The sequence below is a fragment of the Chelonoidis abingdonii genome, chromosome 2 (assembly GCF_003597395.2).
Source record: "Chelonoidis abingdonii isolate Lonesome George chromosome 2, CheloAbing_2.0, whole genome shotgun sequence".
Taxonomy (NCBI): Eukaryota; Metazoa; Chordata; order Testudines; family Testudinidae; genus Chelonoidis; species Chelonoidis abingdonii.
In genome coordinates, this window is record NC_133770.1 from 301588124 (window position 1) to 301604496 (window position 16373).

A 16373-nucleotide genomic window follows, 5' to 3' on the forward strand; every position below is an offset into this window, starting at 1 on the left:
TTAGAAATCTGTTCACCCTAGACAAAGGACTGGTCCCTATCCAGAAGAACCAGTTTCACAACAGGGAGGCAGCCTTGGCAACAAAGGATCCTGTCTGTTTCTATAGACCACAGCGTGGTACTGCCTCACCTTACCTGTATAAGGAGTGCGTGTACAGGAAAATGAAAGGTCTTGCACACAAGGTGGACTGCCCTCAGTTCCAGTAAGTTTATATGTAGTCTGGCCTCCCATGGGGAAGTAAGCACCCTATCCCAGGAGGGAAGCATCCATCATAGTGGTGGCCTTGGGGGTGGGAGGGCTGAAGGGAACTCCCACCATGACCTTTTCGGGGTTCAACCACCAAGTCAGGGAAATGACAACTCTAGTGGGACTGACAATGCTGGAGTTGATATGGTCCTTGCTTGGTCAATAGCTGGGGTGGACCCAAGCCTGAAAGCACTGCAGGTGGAGCCTGTGAAAGGAGTCACGCAGGTGCATGTGGCCAAACAGTGAAACTGTGGTTTGTGGTCTGTGTGTAAAATCAGGCTGTTCACAGCATGAAACCTTTCTGAGACCTAGTCCAACCATTCCTCTATAAAGTTTATTGACCCTGTGGGTAACAAAAAACTTTTTTGTTATACAAACTCCTAGAGCTGTTAAAAGTTGTATGGGAAACTCAGTTCCTGACCTGACCTCCTGATGAGGTCGGGCTGCCAGAAGCCAATTGGATATCACATGGGCTATCATATAGCCGTGGTGCCTCATATGGGCTACTACCACAGAGAAAACCTTTTAAATACTCTGGGAGCCATAGCCAGCCCAAAGGGGAGTACTCAAAACTGGAAATGTTCCTGGCCTACCATAAAACACAGGAACTTCCTGTGTGATGGGTGAATATCCACATGGAAATATGCGTCTTCCATGCTGAGCGCTACTAAACACATCCCTTCCTGACAGGAGGGGATTATAGATGCTAGCGTGATCATCCGGAACTTCAGCTTTTGAATAATGATGTTGAGTTGCTGAAGGTCCAGGGTGGGTCTCCACCCTTGGACTTTTGTGGGGATTAGGAAATATGGAAAGTAGAACCCTCCCCTCTTCTGCGGTAACAAGATGGGACGTGCTCTACTGCCCCTTAGTGTAAAAGGGATTCTGCCTACTATCGAAGAATCACCTCATGAGAGGAGTGGGGGGGAGGAAGTGGGTTTGTGAGGTGGCAAGGAAAGGAACTATGAAATATTCCTGGTGGATAATCTCCGGAACCTAAACTGTCCATTGTGATCTTGTTCCAGTCGTGGGTTAAAAGTGTAAGATGGCCCCCCAAAATGACAGGGCACAGATGGTTGCCAACAGTAGTGGTGCTTGGGTCTTGACCAATGAGTCAAAAGTGGCTCTTGACTGGTGGTGGATAGTAAAGAGAGACTGTGGTAGTGGAGAGGGCCAAGGAGCGAGGCCTCTGAATCCTCTGGCATTCGCGCAGAGGCTGGGTTGTGCACTGGTAATAAGATGCATGAGGAGGGGGTGGCCTTGGTATATGGGACTGCGTCTGGTGTTTCCTCCGAGAGGCTGGGGTATAAGTCCTCAGAGAATGCAGCATCAATCTTGAGTCTTTGAGTGAGTGCAGGGACTCATCGGTTTTCTTGTTCAAGGGATTAGACTCAAAAAGGAAGGTCCTGGGTGGCGTTTTGGACATTGCTAGGGAACCCTGTCGACTGTAGCTAGGAATCCCCCTCATGTCTAGACCAGTTGTTAAACTTCTGGAAGCCGGGTCCACTGCATGCAGTGCAGCCAGGAGGGCTACTTTTGCCACTAGCCTCCCCTCCTCTAAAAGGAACTGAAATTGAGCCCAGTCTTCTGTGGGAAGCTTGTCTGTGAAGTCCACAAGCCTGGAATAAGTATTAAAATCCTATTTCACTAGCAACACTTGTTAGTTAGCAACATGAAATTGCAGGCCTGTGGAGGAAACCACCTTCCTCCCTACATGGTCCAGTCTTTTAGAGCCTTTATCTGCCGGGCTGCCCTCACGCTTTCAGCAGCCATCTGTGCCACTGGCAAGTTGGGGACAGGGTAGAAGAATAAGAAATCAGCCTCTTTGGCAGGAACAAAATACTGTCTCTCAGCCCTTTTCGGTATGGTGGCACAGGATGCTGGAGTGTGCCATCCCACTCTAGGCGGTTCTAGGATGGTCTGATTGATGGGTAGGGCTACCTTACTCAGCTCCTGAGGTTGCACCATGTCCAGGAGCTGGTATTGAGGGTCCAAGACCTCACAAGAACGGCTATACTGGGTCAAACCAAAAGTCCATCTAGCCCAGTATCCTGTCTTCCACCAGTGGCCAATGCCAGGTGCCCTAGAGGGAATGAACAGAACAGGGAATCATCAAGTGATCCATCCCGTTGCCCATTCCCAGCTTCTGGCAAACAGAGGCTAAGGACACCATCCCTGTCCATTCTGGCTAATAGCCATTGATGGACCTATCCTCTGTGAACTTATCTAGCTCTTTTTTGAACCCTGTTATAGCCTTCGCCTTCACAACATCCTCTGGCAAAGAGCTCCACAGGTTGACTGTGCATTGTGTGAAAAAATACTTCCTTTTGTTTGTTTTACACCTGCTGCCTATTAATTTCATTTGGTGATTCCTAGTCATTGTGTAATGAGGAGTAAATAACTTCCTTATTTACTTTCTCCACCCATCATTTTATGACCTCTATCATATCCCCCCTTAGTTGTCTCTTTTCCAAGCTGAAAAGTCCCAGTCTTATTAATCTGTCCTCATAGGCAGCTGTTCCATACCCCATATCAGTTTTGTTGCCCTTTTCTGAACCTTTTCCAACTCCACTATATTCCGCAGTATTCAAGATGAGGGCGACCACAGATTTATATAGAGACAATATAATGTTTTCCGTCTTATCTGTCCCTTTCATAATGATTCCCAACATTCTGTTAGGTTTTATGACTGCTGCTGCACATTGAGTGGATGTTTTCAGACAACTATCCACAGTGACTCTAAGATCTTTCTGGAGAGGTAAGAGCTAATTTAGACCCCATCACTGTGTACGTAGAGTTGGGATTATATTTTCCAATGTGCATTACTTTGCATTTATCAACACTGAATTTCATCTGCCATTTTGTTGCCCAGTCACCCAGTTTTGTGAGATCCCTTTGAAGCTCTTCACAGTCTGCCTGGGACTTAACTATCTTGAACAATTTTGTATCATTTGCCAATTTTGCCACCTCACTATTTACTCCCTTTAATGGTATCTATAGATCACTCGCAACTTGCTGCAGTAGCTCCTGCTACCAGCAGTGGCCATCCGGTGGAGAAGGCTGTTGTCAGGTGTAGGCTGTCTGAGTTCTCTCTGTGTGCTGAACCTGGCCAGAGCTGGTACAGCACACAGACTTTTGCTCATAGCATAACTTTTTCTGACTTTGGTTCAGGCCTTAGGCCTTGCACCAGGCCCCGTGCGCTCTCTCCTTATTACAAAAACAGAGGAGTGACCATCTCATCTTGGGATGGTGCAGAGGCACCCGTCAGGACCTGTCAATCCAGTTCCACCCCTCCTCCTCATATACCGATAGAACCGGCAGGCGAGGAGCAGTAGGACTCTTGAGAGGGGCTCAGATATCTGCCATAAGGAACTCACAGATCTCAATAATGCGAGAAAGAAGGATCGACTGGTTGCAGGGGGACCCCAAAGAAATCTGTACCAGTAGTCCCTGGCAGGAGGGGTTCGTATCCAGTAAGTCAAAGGGTTACCCTCACCATCTATCAGGGTTCAACTGCTTCCATGGAGCTACCAGTGTGGCCATCTCCTGAGAGTCATGCGAGTCCGAGACCTGCTCCACTGGTAACAGTGCTGCTGTAGGTACCGGGACACTCCTACCAGATGGCTAGAGGGGAAGATGGCTCCTGGGACAATGGTGCAGACTCCTCCTCCGGAGTAAGAACATCCCGCAGGAGGGCCGGATCAGAAAGAAGTGGAGACTACAGATAAGGGAGGAATATATCCTCTGGTATTATACGAGTCTCAGGACACCCTGGTGTTCGAGGTTCCCATAGTTAAATCTTATGGATCTGGTTTATCTGCAGTGACCGGCTGGTCTTTAGATAGATGAAGCAATACAGACAATCGGTCTGGACCTGCATTTGCAGATGGAACCAGTGAACATCTATCCTTATGCTTCAGTAATGAGGTGACCAACAGAACCAACAGATCCTTCTTTCTATGTGTCTTGCACTCTGATCCAGGGGTCTTCAATGGTGTCAGTTCCTTAGGTTCCATACATGACATCTCACCCAAGCTGCACAGACTCAGGGAGGAAGTGCGTTTTTCATGGACAGTCCTCAGTGAAGATCCGTCCTTACATCAGGAGAGTGCTCTCTACCATCAAACGCAGCCCTGAAAAAAAGATCTTAGGCTTAGATGTTGAGGGCTCTGCTCCAAGTAATGTACTTGGAGGGGCACTGTTGATCAGTTGAGGCTGATTACAGGGGTCTTCCTGGCTGAAATCGGAGAGAGCTCTCATAGCCTTCTCCATCATGTGCCTCCACAGGAGAAGCTCCCAGGATTCTTGAGTTCTGGGTGACATGACATGACAAAGGTCTCAGAAAGTGAAGAGCTGGAGGGAGCAAGATACAAAAAGGTCATGGATGACAAATCTTTTCAGAGAAAGAGTAGGTGTTCCAGAGACAGTGGGGAACGGGGGGGGGGGAGAAAGAGAGAGAGAGAGAGAGAATGTGTGTAAGGTTAGAAATGGTGGCACAAGAGTAGCGGAAGTGGTCATGGGGAGATGGATATGGGAAGTGGAAAGGGGGTGAATGTAGGACTTGGATCTGTGCTGGTGGAAGGAAAGGAGAGATTAGTATGGAGAGAGGAGGAGGAGCAGGTAGAGACGGTAAGAAGTGTAGAAGGGTCAGGGTACCAAGGATGGGAAAACGGAACCTGGGGGAGGAGGACGGGAGGAGGATGGATGAAGAAGAAATGCGGTGATAGCCATTCTCAGTATGTAACAGGTCCCCGCCTCCTACACACACACACTAAAGTTTAATCACCAATACTTTAAACGGTTTTTTTTGGAAGAATATCAAGTATTTTTATTTTATAAACACAAAAAGGCACAGATACAATGCATGATTCAAGCAATGCTAGAAAACACCATATTGGTATAAGGCAAAAACAGTTTGTCAGCTGAAGTGATGCACTGAGAGACACTTTCAGTCAGGCTGGGTCCCTAACATCCTAGCAGTTTATCTGCTTTACCTCAAAGAGTCCTGCATTCAGTTAAAAAACAAAACAAAAAAACAACCCTGCTCAACAGCATAAAAATTCTTCCAGCACTTGCAAATGTAGCAGCAGGCTGCACTACTAATCCTGCAGTGAGGCAGCATCGCAGGGAAAGGATGGAAACACATTAAAAAAGAGAAAAGATAGTGAAGGGTGGGGGCAATACTATTAAACAGATCGTTGTGCTCCACAGCTCTGTTCAGCAAAGACTCCATTATGAAACTAATCAGAACTGGGAATATTTAGAGAAAGCAAAACTAAACAGTTAATCCATGAAGATTTAACTATTCTGCACAGATTCCTCTTCATCAAGGATTCTCGTCTTCATTTAGGACCTGCTCCAAAGACCACTGAAGTCAGTGCGAGTCTCTACTTGATTTCAGCGGGCATTGGATCAAGCCCCACTTGCATCCACTGCCACTATAACACTGCAGGGCTTTATGATAGAGAAAAGTATAATCCAACTCCAGGCTCTCTCAGATGACATGTCCTTATGGGACACAAAACTCAGCAATTTCTCACCACTTCACACATAGTGTAACTCCAAGAACTCACTCTCACCAGATGGAAGTTTCGGTTACACCTCACCAGAAGGCCAGGGAGAGATTTTAATGTAGATTAGCGTAATCCCCTAAGTAAACAAAATATTATCTTTTCAGGTTAGAACTTTCCTACTTCCTTTCCACTTCTGCTGAACTTCAAGCACAATCTGTCTGTATTTGAAAAGCCCCACTACAGGCAGGATAAACTGATTCTCCCGCACCATCCTACCTCCTGGGACACCATCCATCCCCTCAATTTACAGGGAACAACAAGAAGTTGTTCTTTATTATTGCAGAAGTTTTCTGTTGATCAAATCACAATCTGTTTTCCTCTCCAAAAATCAGTGGGTCGACGATCTATTGCTTTGGATTAATATGTAGGCTACAGTGTCTTAGCATTTGACTCTATGCATTTTGGATGAGTCTTTGCCTGTTACTCTTAAGTTTTTCTTTACCAATATGGCTTTCACTGGCAAAGAGTTGTTGGCTACATTCTAGGGTCAAGTGTCTTAGCAAAGGGGGAGTCCCATGTATAGCGTCTCTGCATGCAGCTGACTCACTTAATTTCTCTTTCAAGAAACAGCCAACTATTGTCCAAATGGATACTTCAGCTCTTCTGTTGTATGCAAACTCTTCCATTCTGAAAAGAGGCACTGATGCAGCAGGCTACTTCGGAGACAGTGCTCAGAATTCACTCAGTAAATCGTATTAAATTATCAGTGTAAGATTACTTGACAATCAGTTTCAGAAGTTTTTCAGCTGGAAGGAGTCTATTTCTACAGCCTTTTGCTAGTGACAATATATTTCATATATTGCGTGTATATAAGTCAGGTAACAGTCTTTGTATTATAACAAACTAGTGTGAGCTCCATGAATCTTTTGCTGTGTGCGTGTTTCCATTGGTCTCTATTTTATCCACATCAGAACTGTTGTCTTCCTGAGCATTTGGACTTCGCCACTTTCCCCAAACGCCCTCCTTGGCTCGGACATGGAGGATACCTTTATTGTATGCAAGAGAAGAACAAAATATTAGCTTGAGAGGCATCAGTCCTGCTTTGAATTCTGGAGCTCTTGTTTGGTGGTTCCCAACATTTTGCTGGAATCCCACTGGGGAAACATTAATGGCTGAGTGTGATCCTGTTCTGTCCCCCTTACAACAAACTTTAAAACAACACTGTCTTTCCTCTGTCCATTCAATCTTTCATCTGGTCTTTGTCCATCCCCCCATCTCCTCCGCCTTCTTTGTCTTGCTTCTTCCTTTGTGTACTTTTCTCTCTCTCTCTCCCCCCCACCCTTTTTTTAAATTCTTATCTGGCAACACTCTCTCCTCTCCCTAGTCCACCAAAATGTGTCTGTACCTAAAGCTCCGTAGACACGAGCTGCTCCCAGCATTGGCAACAGCAGGGACCAGTGCACGAGCAGGAACAGAATGCAGTTAACTTTCTGGGGCCAAGCAACTTTCCCTGCCTCCAATTATTCTCTCTGCTGCCTGCCCCCTCAGCAAGTCTTAAGGTTCCCAAAAGGGTCCCACATCCTGGTACTCTAGTCATTTAACACTATCAATGCTACCTCTGAAACACATGCAGGAGCTACTGGTAGCTGAGGGGAAAACGAGGTTACTTACCTCTGTAACTGTTGTTCTTCGAGATGTGTTGCTCATATCCATTCCATTCAGGTGTGTGCGCGCCGCGTGCACAGCCGTCGGAGAAACTTTTCTACCCTAGCAACACTCGGCGGGTCGGCTGGGCGCCCCCTGGAGTGGCGCCACCATGGCCCGCATAAATGACCCCAGCGACCCGGCCACCTTCAGTTCCTTCTTGCCGGGCCACTCCGACAGTGGGGAAGGAGGGTGGGTGGGAATGGATATGAGCAACACATCTCGAAGAACAAAGTTACAGAGGTAAGTAACCTCGTTTCTTCTTCGAGGGTTGCTCATATGCATTCCATTTAGGTAATTCCAAGCCTTACCTAGGCGGAGGGGTCGAGTGAGACCGGCAAGTCTGGAGTACAGCCGCCCAAAGGCCGCGTCGTCCCGAGACGTGGACCAACGCATAGTGCGTGGCGAAAAGTGTGGACCTGATGACCAGAGTCTGCAGCACGGCAAAATTCCTGGATGGGCACGTAGCGCCAAGTAGCTGCCTGAGGGAAGCTTGAGCCTCGTGGAATGGCGCCGTAAGGTGTCCAGAGGGAACCTGAGCTTGCTCGTAGCATGTGGCAAATAGCAGGCCCTGACCCAGGAGGAAATCCTCTGGGAGAGATTGGCAGACCTTTCATTTCGTTCTGCAACCGCGACAAAGAGCTGCGGAGACCTTCAGAAGGGCTTTGGTTCTTTCCACATAGAAAGCCAGTGCTCGCGCACATCCAAGGTGTGTAGCGCTGTGCTCTCCGAGAAGCATGCCGGCTTCGGGAAGAAACCTGGAGAAAGATGTCCTGGCAAGCATGGAAGGCAGACGCCACCTTAGGGAGGAAAGCAGGATGAGTCGCAGGTTGCACTTTGTCTTTATGAAAGACGGTGTTACGGAGGATCGCAGTGAGGGCTCTGATTCCCGAGACCCGACGCGCTGGGTGATTGCCACCAAGAAGACCGTCTTCCCGAGAGTAGAGAAGCGGGCCAGTTGCCAGTGGTTCGAAGGGCGGCAACAATAAGTCTGTTCAAGACCAAGTTTGAAGGCTCCAGAGGGGGCTGGGACGAGTGGGGGATAAGACGGTCCAGACCCTTCATGAAGCGAGAGACTACGGTGAGAGAGAACCCGAGCAGCACAGACTTCCGGATTGGAAGGTGGATATTGCCTGTCAGGTGGCACCTTAAAGAAGGAAGTCCCCAGGCCCTCCTGCTTAAGGTTGCCAGAGGTATCTAGGATCGGCGGATTGACGCATGTAAGGGGGAAACATCGTGGATGCACACCAGGCTTGAAGCGCCTCCACTCGGCCACATACGTTCTGCGGTGGAAGGTTTCTGCTATGGAGGAGAATGCGCTGCACCGGATGCGAGCAGCTAATTCCTCAGCATTCAGCCATGCAGAGCCACGCCGTGAGGTGGAGGAGATCGCATGATCCGGATGACGAAGTCTCCCGTGGTCTGTGTGATGAGGTCTGGGACACTGGGGAGGGAATGGAGGCGGCTCGACAGGTCCAGGAGGGTGGTGTTACCAGCTTGCCTGGGCACGCCGGTGCTATTAAGATGAGCCCGCGCTTGTTCTCTGCGAACCTTGAGCAAGACCTGTTGTACCAGAGGAAAGGGAGGGAAGGCATACAGTAGGCGGTGGCTCCAAGGCAGGAGAAAACGCTCCGTTATCGACCGGGGAGGCCGGAATGAGCAGAACTCCGGCACTTCTGTTCGAGCGGACAAGAAGAGGTCTATGAGGGAAAGCCCCACTCTGGAAAATGGAGTAAATGAGTCCGATCTTGATCGACACATCGTGCAGAGGAAGGACCTGCTCAGCGATCCGCCAGGGTGTTCGGACTCCGGGCAGAAGGATGCTACTAGATCACCCGACGGGCTATACAAGTCCATAGTGTATGGAGTCACACCCTGCCTGTTGATGTATAATGACCGTTGTGTTGTCCGTTAATACCGAACACAACGGCCACGAAGATGCTGCTGGAACGTCTGACAGGCGAGATGAACGGCCGTAGCTCCGATGTGTGATGAAGGGTGAGCTCGTCGGCCACAACGACCCTGGGTCCGTACAGCGACCTAGGTGGACCCCAGCGAGGGATGACGCATCCGTCGTTAGGTTATTGATGTTACGTCGTGATGAACAGGGCTACCCTGCACAAACCTGAGACTGGTCAGCCACCAAGTCGAGGGAGCGGGAAGGACCGGGAGGATGTGAGAGCACAGTCCATGGAGTCCGGCTCGGACGTGAAGACCGGGAACACGCTGAAAGGGCCGGATCGTAGCACTGGCAATTTGGTGACATGGGTGCTGCGGCATATGCCTCCAGCAGAGTGAGCAGTGCGAGCTGAAGTCAGACGACTCTTGCAAGTGCCGGAGAGGAATGACGCGTAGAAGCGCGCTTGAGCAAGTAGGCTCTGGCAAGGAGGAGTCCAGTGTCGGCTCTATGAATCAGTCTCTGCCGTCGATTGAGAGTGAACTTCTCCACATGAGGGAGGATCCCCAAGCGACAAAGAGCGTCCTGATTACTGAGAAGTCCTGACGGACTTGGGCGGCGAGGCGCCCACTGAGTAGCCAGTCACCAGGTATGGAAGACATGTATCTGCTGGCTTGCGAGGTGCGGCGCGACGACGGCCATGCATTTGGGTGAGACCCTCGCAGTAGACAGGCCAAGGGGAGACAGCAAACTAAGTGGGCATCCTCTGACCGTGAACCGAAGGTATCTTCCTGTCGGCGGGAAAAGGACTAGTGGAAGTACTGTCCTTCATGTCAGGGCGGAACGTACCAAGTCCCAGGATCAAGGACGGGATATGGTTCCCAGGGAGACCAGCGAACATTCAACTGATAGCCACCTTTTGATCCCGAATCTAGAATTGGTCGGAAGGCCTACCTCTGGATTGTGGAATGGAAATAACGGAGTAATAACCTCTTCCCTCATCGGAAGCGGAACTCCTCTACGGTTCCTGTAGGGAGGAGAAGATTGCACCGTGCCAGAGGATTGCTCGTGAGAGGGTCCTGAGAGAGACGATGGAAGGGGGCGAAAGGCGGGGATGAAAGCGAACTGGAGTGTATCCGTGCGTCACGTGCGCAGCACGCACTGACGGAAGTAATCTGCGACCACGCAGTAGAAGGAAGTGGAAGGCGGTTGAAAAGGATCTGAAAGACGTCTGGTACGCCGTCCGGGGCGCCCTTCTAAAAGCTGCTCTTGGCCCCGATGGATTTTAGTGGGGCTGAGACTGGGCGCGTGGGGGCCAGACGGCGTCTTCGCCTCGCCCGACCCTCGCCTCCTGGTGAAAACTGACCTGTTTCGAGGCAGAAGTAGGGCGCGGGCTGGGCCTAAAGTCTCCGTGAGCCAACGGGGGTGTGCATCCCGAGCAACTTTAAGGTGAACTCTAGCCGTCTTTAGGCTTAGGTGAAGGGTCTGTCTTATTGGACAAACACCCGCACTCAAAGGGTATCCTGCAGTGTGTCTGCAGTAGCGGTGTAAGGTGAGGCCTGGAACAGGAATCCGTCTCAGCGTAATTCGGAGTGACAGTCATAGCAAGCCATCCTGCCGCGTCCAGGGCAGCTGGGAGGAGAGTCCTGCTTGATCTTCTTGCCCGTCCTCCACGAAGGCTGTCGAACTCCTGGCTGAGTCCGGGGCAGCAACTCTGTAAAGCGGCTAACTCTGACCAGGTTTACAAGCCGTATCGCCTAAAGAGGGCGCTGCTGATTGGCGACTCGGAGCTGTAAGACGCGCTGACTAGACTTACGCACTTTATCGCCTAGATGGTAGTAGCGCCAGCCTCTTTAGATTTTGGTGCCGGCGCCCTTTGGCCATGGCTACCTCCTCGTTACTGATTGGACAACTACGAGAGGGGGGTGCGAACAAGTGTTATAACCCTTGAGGGCACCCATAACTGCGCTCCACACCATTCCGTCGGTGGCATGGATGCTGGAGACTGCCAAAGTATCAGTAAGTCGCTTATAGTGTTAAATGAATGGGACGGGCTATGCGCGTTGGGGCATCGGCAGCCAGAATAGTGACTATCGGATCGTCGACTCTCGCACGTCCTACCGGGAGGTTATTTTAAGGCCACCAGCGAAGGAAGCTTGGTGGGCTCGTCAAGTGATCGGCAGGGGGCCCGTGAGGAAAGGAGGCCCGCCCGGCCTGCATCGGGACCAAGAGGAACAGGATACCCCGGGACAGTAGAGGGTCCTGGGCAGGACTCGTCCCTGGGTCCTGCTGTAAGACTCCAGGGACGCAGAGGAATGAAATGGCATGATCCTCTGCCGTCTTTGAGGAGGACGGGAGATGTAGCCTCTGGTGCCCGATCGCTTGGAGCATGGTGCAAGGACCGAACAGGGGAGCACCCTGGGCTGATGTAAGCCCAGGATGATCCACATGGCCATTGCTGCTGCCGTCGGGGAGCGTTAACTGTCCTGAGAGTCCACGGGGAATCAACGTCTCGGTCCGGCTAGTAGCTGCTACCGCCTGGGAGGAAACAGACTCTTACCGACGCACCGGAGGGGCCGCGAGGGCACCGACGTGCCAATGGCCTGGCAGACCGGAGTCTTGGGGAACGTGGGGTACAGGAGCGACCGGGACTGCCCGGCGTGGTGCCGATGTCGAACCGGGACCTCGAGCTCGACGCGGAGATTTGCTCCGGGAAATATCTGCCTGCGTGTGGTGCCGGGAGCTCGACCGGTGCCGCGAATAGTGGGACGGGGAGCGAGTCGCAGGACCGGCGCCGCGGTGAGTGGGCGCGGTGACCAGAGCAGAGCGTGCCGATGGCGAACGGGAGCGGTGCCGCGGAGAACGGGCCGCGGATTGGGACGTGCGCGGTGAACGTGTGCAGCGATGGGAGTCGGTGCCGCGATGGAAAAAGGCGGTGGTGCCCCGTGAAGAGAGCGGCGAGGGACCGAGATCTGGGCGTTGACCTGAGCAGGACAGAGGGCAGGCCGAAGAAAAAGCGCTTGCCCTTGAGAGGGTCAACGGACGTGGCGTATCCGAGGTCATGGGTGCTGGCTCCGTGATAGCAATTCAGGTCTCGGTGCCGCGAACAATGCTCTCGTGTGAGCAACGCCAGCTCAAGAACGGCGGTGCCGCGGGAGCTTCTCGCGCGGACCGACGGCCCGCGCGGAGGCTGGAGTCAACGGGCCAGGATCTGACGGCGCCAAACCGGAGCAGGCTTGCCTTCGGGCGGCTGCAGCGAGCTCCCGCCCAAGCTTAGCCGACGTCGACACTCGGGAGAGAGGGAGCGGCGCGAGTTGTCTTCAGGGTCGCATGCTACCATGCCAGAGGAGCCTTGCGGACGTGGACGGTGCGAGAGCGGTCTCATGCCGGTTTGCTGGCTCGTACTCTGCTGGTGTCAAACGCAGCCTCCATGAGAGCTGTCGGAGTCCTAAAGTTTCCGTCTCCCTGGGTATGCGGCTGAATGCCTTACAAATGGGGCACTTAGAGCTAAGGCACTCCCTCCAGGCAGTTCAGGCAGGATCGTGGGGATCCCTCCTGTTCCGGCATTGGCCTATTACCGGCTGAACATTGCTAAATCCCGGCGAGACCAGGCCAGTATACACGGGGGGCGCGGGGTAGGGGAAGAGCCCCCGGCCCCGCGAAAACTACTAACAAATACACTAACACTATTTACTCAACTATAACTAATTAACTATGTAAACGAAACGATTAACTAACAAAGAACAGCGATAAGCGAGTAAGCTAGGGAAGAATGTGGAGGTCAGGCAACTGCACTCCACTGTTCCAACGACCGACACGGGCGGTAAGAAGGAACTGAGGGGTGGCCGGGTCGACTGGGGTATTTATGCGGCGCCGTGGTGGCGCCACTCCAGGGGGCGCCCAGCCAACCCGCCGAGTGTTGCTAGGGTAGAAAAGTTTCTCCGATGGCTGTGCACGCGGCGCGCACACACCTGAATGGAATGCATATGAGCAACTACTCGAAGAAGAAACAGGGTTAACATGTATGAGGGGCTGCTACAGAAAGCTCCTAAACTTGAACAATCCTCCTGATAGCCATGTCATAATTAAGGCTGGCAACAGACTGCAAAGAGCCATACAAAAAACTCTTGCTTGCAGCTGGTAGATTGACTTCCCCTCAAGAAAAGCATTCCACTGTTTAAAGCCCTGCTTACAATGGCATACAGACCCTTAACGTAGCACACCCTAGTCCTATTACACGGGTATCTACTTAATGTCCTCTTAACAACGACCTGTTTAAAAAGAAAGATCACTTACCTTTACAGTAACTGAAGTTCCTCGAGATGTACGGTCCTTATTTGTATTCTATTGTGGTGCACATGTGCTTCGTGCAACTGAGACTGGAAAATTCTTACTAGTAGCGACCTTTGGTCCGCACCTGTGCCCTGCACCTCTTCGTGCTCCAATCTGAAGGCATTAGGAGAGGTGTGGACTGAATGCTTCTCCAATACCTTTTGAGAGTAGTTTGTGGTAGAGAAAAGATCTGACGCAGGAGAGGTGAAGAGTGGGTAGTGGAATACACAGAGGAACCACATCTCAAAGAACTCAGGTCATTTACCTTACTGTTCTTTCTTCAAGTGATGGTTCCTATGTGTATTCCATTGTGGGTGACTCCCAAGCAGTATTCACCAAGGAGGAGGATGAGAGGACTTGTATTGCACCATTGACCATAGGACCACTGTACCGAAGAACGCAGCTGTAGAAGGCTTGCACCAGTGCATAATGTCTGCACAGAGCCTGATGTTGTCACTCTACAGATTTCCTGGAGGGAAAAACCCTCAAGAGATGGCCCTGAAGCAGTCTGGGCTCTGGTCAAGTGAGCCCTCACTCTGACAAGTCATCATCCCTGCAAGATCATAGCAAAGGCAGACAACCAGAAATCAATTTGGAAAGACTCAGAGAGGAGACTGCTTCTCCTTTCATCTGCTCAGCAAAGCAAACAAAAGTCTCAGAGATTTCTGGGAGGGTTCAGTCCTTTGTAGGCAGAAAACTATGGCTTGAGGGATGTCCAGAGAGTGGAACTTCCTGTCCTTCCTGATGGCGTGAGGTTTTGGGGAGAAGACCAAAAGGTGTATAATCTGGTTAATGTGGAATTCAGAGGAAACCTTTGGAATGAACTTGGAGTGTAACCTCAAAACTACCTTACTCTAGGGAGCACTGCATAAGGAGTCTGCCACAAGGGCCCTGAACTCACCCACTCTTCTGGCAGAGGTGACTGCAGTCAGGAAGGCTACCTTCATAGACAGGTGAAGAAGGGAGCAAGGGGCCAATGGTACAAATAGAGGATTCATGAGTGTTGACAAAGCCAAGCTGAGGTCCCAAGACGGTGCTGGTTTCAATTCCTCTAAGCTCGTCATCCTTCCCAATACCAGGCTGTTAGATAGAAGGATGCTGGGTTGGGATAGTTGATCCTGCCTCTGTTCTGTGTTAGAAGGTTTGGAAATGGATATGCATGCATGGGAACACTGACATCTGACGGATGCTGGTGAACCAGAACTGCCTCAGCCAGTAGGATGCCATGAGAATCACCAACACACTGTCCTTCTTGATTTTCTTTAGGACTCAGGGCAAAAGGGTGTGAACTTGGAGGGTTGGTATGTGTGGGAAAAGTATGGAACAGGTTTTTTGGGGGGAGAGGGGCAGGGAGGAATTTGAGAGGTGGTCAATCCCCGCCTCCCCTTATGCCCTCGATTTGAAGCCCAAGGACACACAGGGTGCAGGCACAAACCAATGGACACTGCTAGTAAGAATTTTCCAGTCTCAGGTACATGGAGCGCATGCACACATAGGGACCATCACTCGAAGAACCACACACTTTTCTGTACACCTAACCAAGCATATTCAGAAACAGAGTGGGGTCCTCTGAAATGGATCACTGAGAAGGCAATAAGCCAGTAAAGATTCAGACTCTAATCAATATGGAAGCAAAGCTCACAGAGATGACAAGTCCAGCATAGTTTGCCTTGATCAGAGCAGAGATGCGGAGATATGTATGCTCCACAGGCTGCATTTCTTAATTGACCATTGGCTGCAAAGGTGGTGAAGTTCCTGGTTGGGCACATTTTGGGCGTCCCTTGCCTAGCAAGGACACAGTAACCATTAACAGTTGCCTTTGCTTACCTGCTGCACTTGGAATGGTAAACAGATCTCTTTCATCCTTCACAGTTACCTGAGGAAATAAACCAAGAGTTAAAGTTCAGTATACACCCAACTATACGAGCTCCCATGTCTCTTACCCTTCTCTTTACCAGCAACCACAGAAGTGGTTCATTTTTAATGAGCTGCTCAACTATGGCCTGTCAGACTCCAATAAATCAGAGAGGGCTGGGACCTAAGCTTGCGAGGAAAGAGAAAGCCCTCAAGGTGGTGTTATAAAATAGAAGGGACGCCCAAGGCTTTGACAAGGAAACAAAGCTCTTAAATGGGAAGGAGTAATAAGCATTACCAGTAAGGATGCATGGAACTACGTTCCTAGTTAAGGATGAAATCCTCCAGTCAAAAGTCAGTGTTTATAGTACTGCACAAGGTTCCAGTTGCCTAACTCCCATGAAAGCCACAGCCCAGCTAATGGGACTCATTGCCTCCCCATGACAGCTGTAACACACTCCTAAGGCAGGTTGCTTACATGAGAGCTGGGTGGTGCCTCAGACACAGATGTTCCTGGAATGGAGGTTGTATTCCAGTCGTAAAATGCAGGTGCACACTCTCCGCTTGCATTCTGTGGGTGACTCGTCATGGACTTTCTGGCTGAGACCAGTCTGCCAGGAATGTGTTGGCTGAATTAGAGAAAATAAAAATATCAAGGAGGGGTATTTAAACAGCAGAAGGCTGAAAAAGACTAAAATAGAGTTCACATCACCGCTAATTCAATACCCACTGAAAACACAGGCCTTGTCTACACTACACAGTTTTGTTGGCAAAGCAGTGGAGGTGTACATACTACAATGCTACTTTTAGCGGCAAAACTCTCGTTT

At 50.6% G+C, this 16373-nt stretch overlaps 1 protein-coding gene across 1 annotated transcript in view; it reads right to left on the reverse strand.

Annotated features, from left to right (window-relative positions):
• Positions 1 to 5047: 5047 nt before the first annotated feature.
• The window catches only part of LOC116838388 (uncharacterized), a 41834-nt gene continuing 30508 nt past the window's right edge, over positions 5048 to 16373 (reverse strand). The window contains exons 10-12 of the mRNA XM_032803524.2: positions 16025 to 16175; positions 15520 to 15568; positions 5048 to 6805 (exon numbers count right to left, since the gene is read on the reverse strand). Coding sequence (XP_032659415.1) covers positions 6663 to 6805; positions 15520 to 15568; positions 16025 to 16175 — 343 coding nt within the window. The 3' untranslated portion in view covers positions 5048 to 6662. The remainder of the gene's footprint in view (positions 6806 to 15519; positions 15569 to 16024; positions 16176 to 16373) is intronic.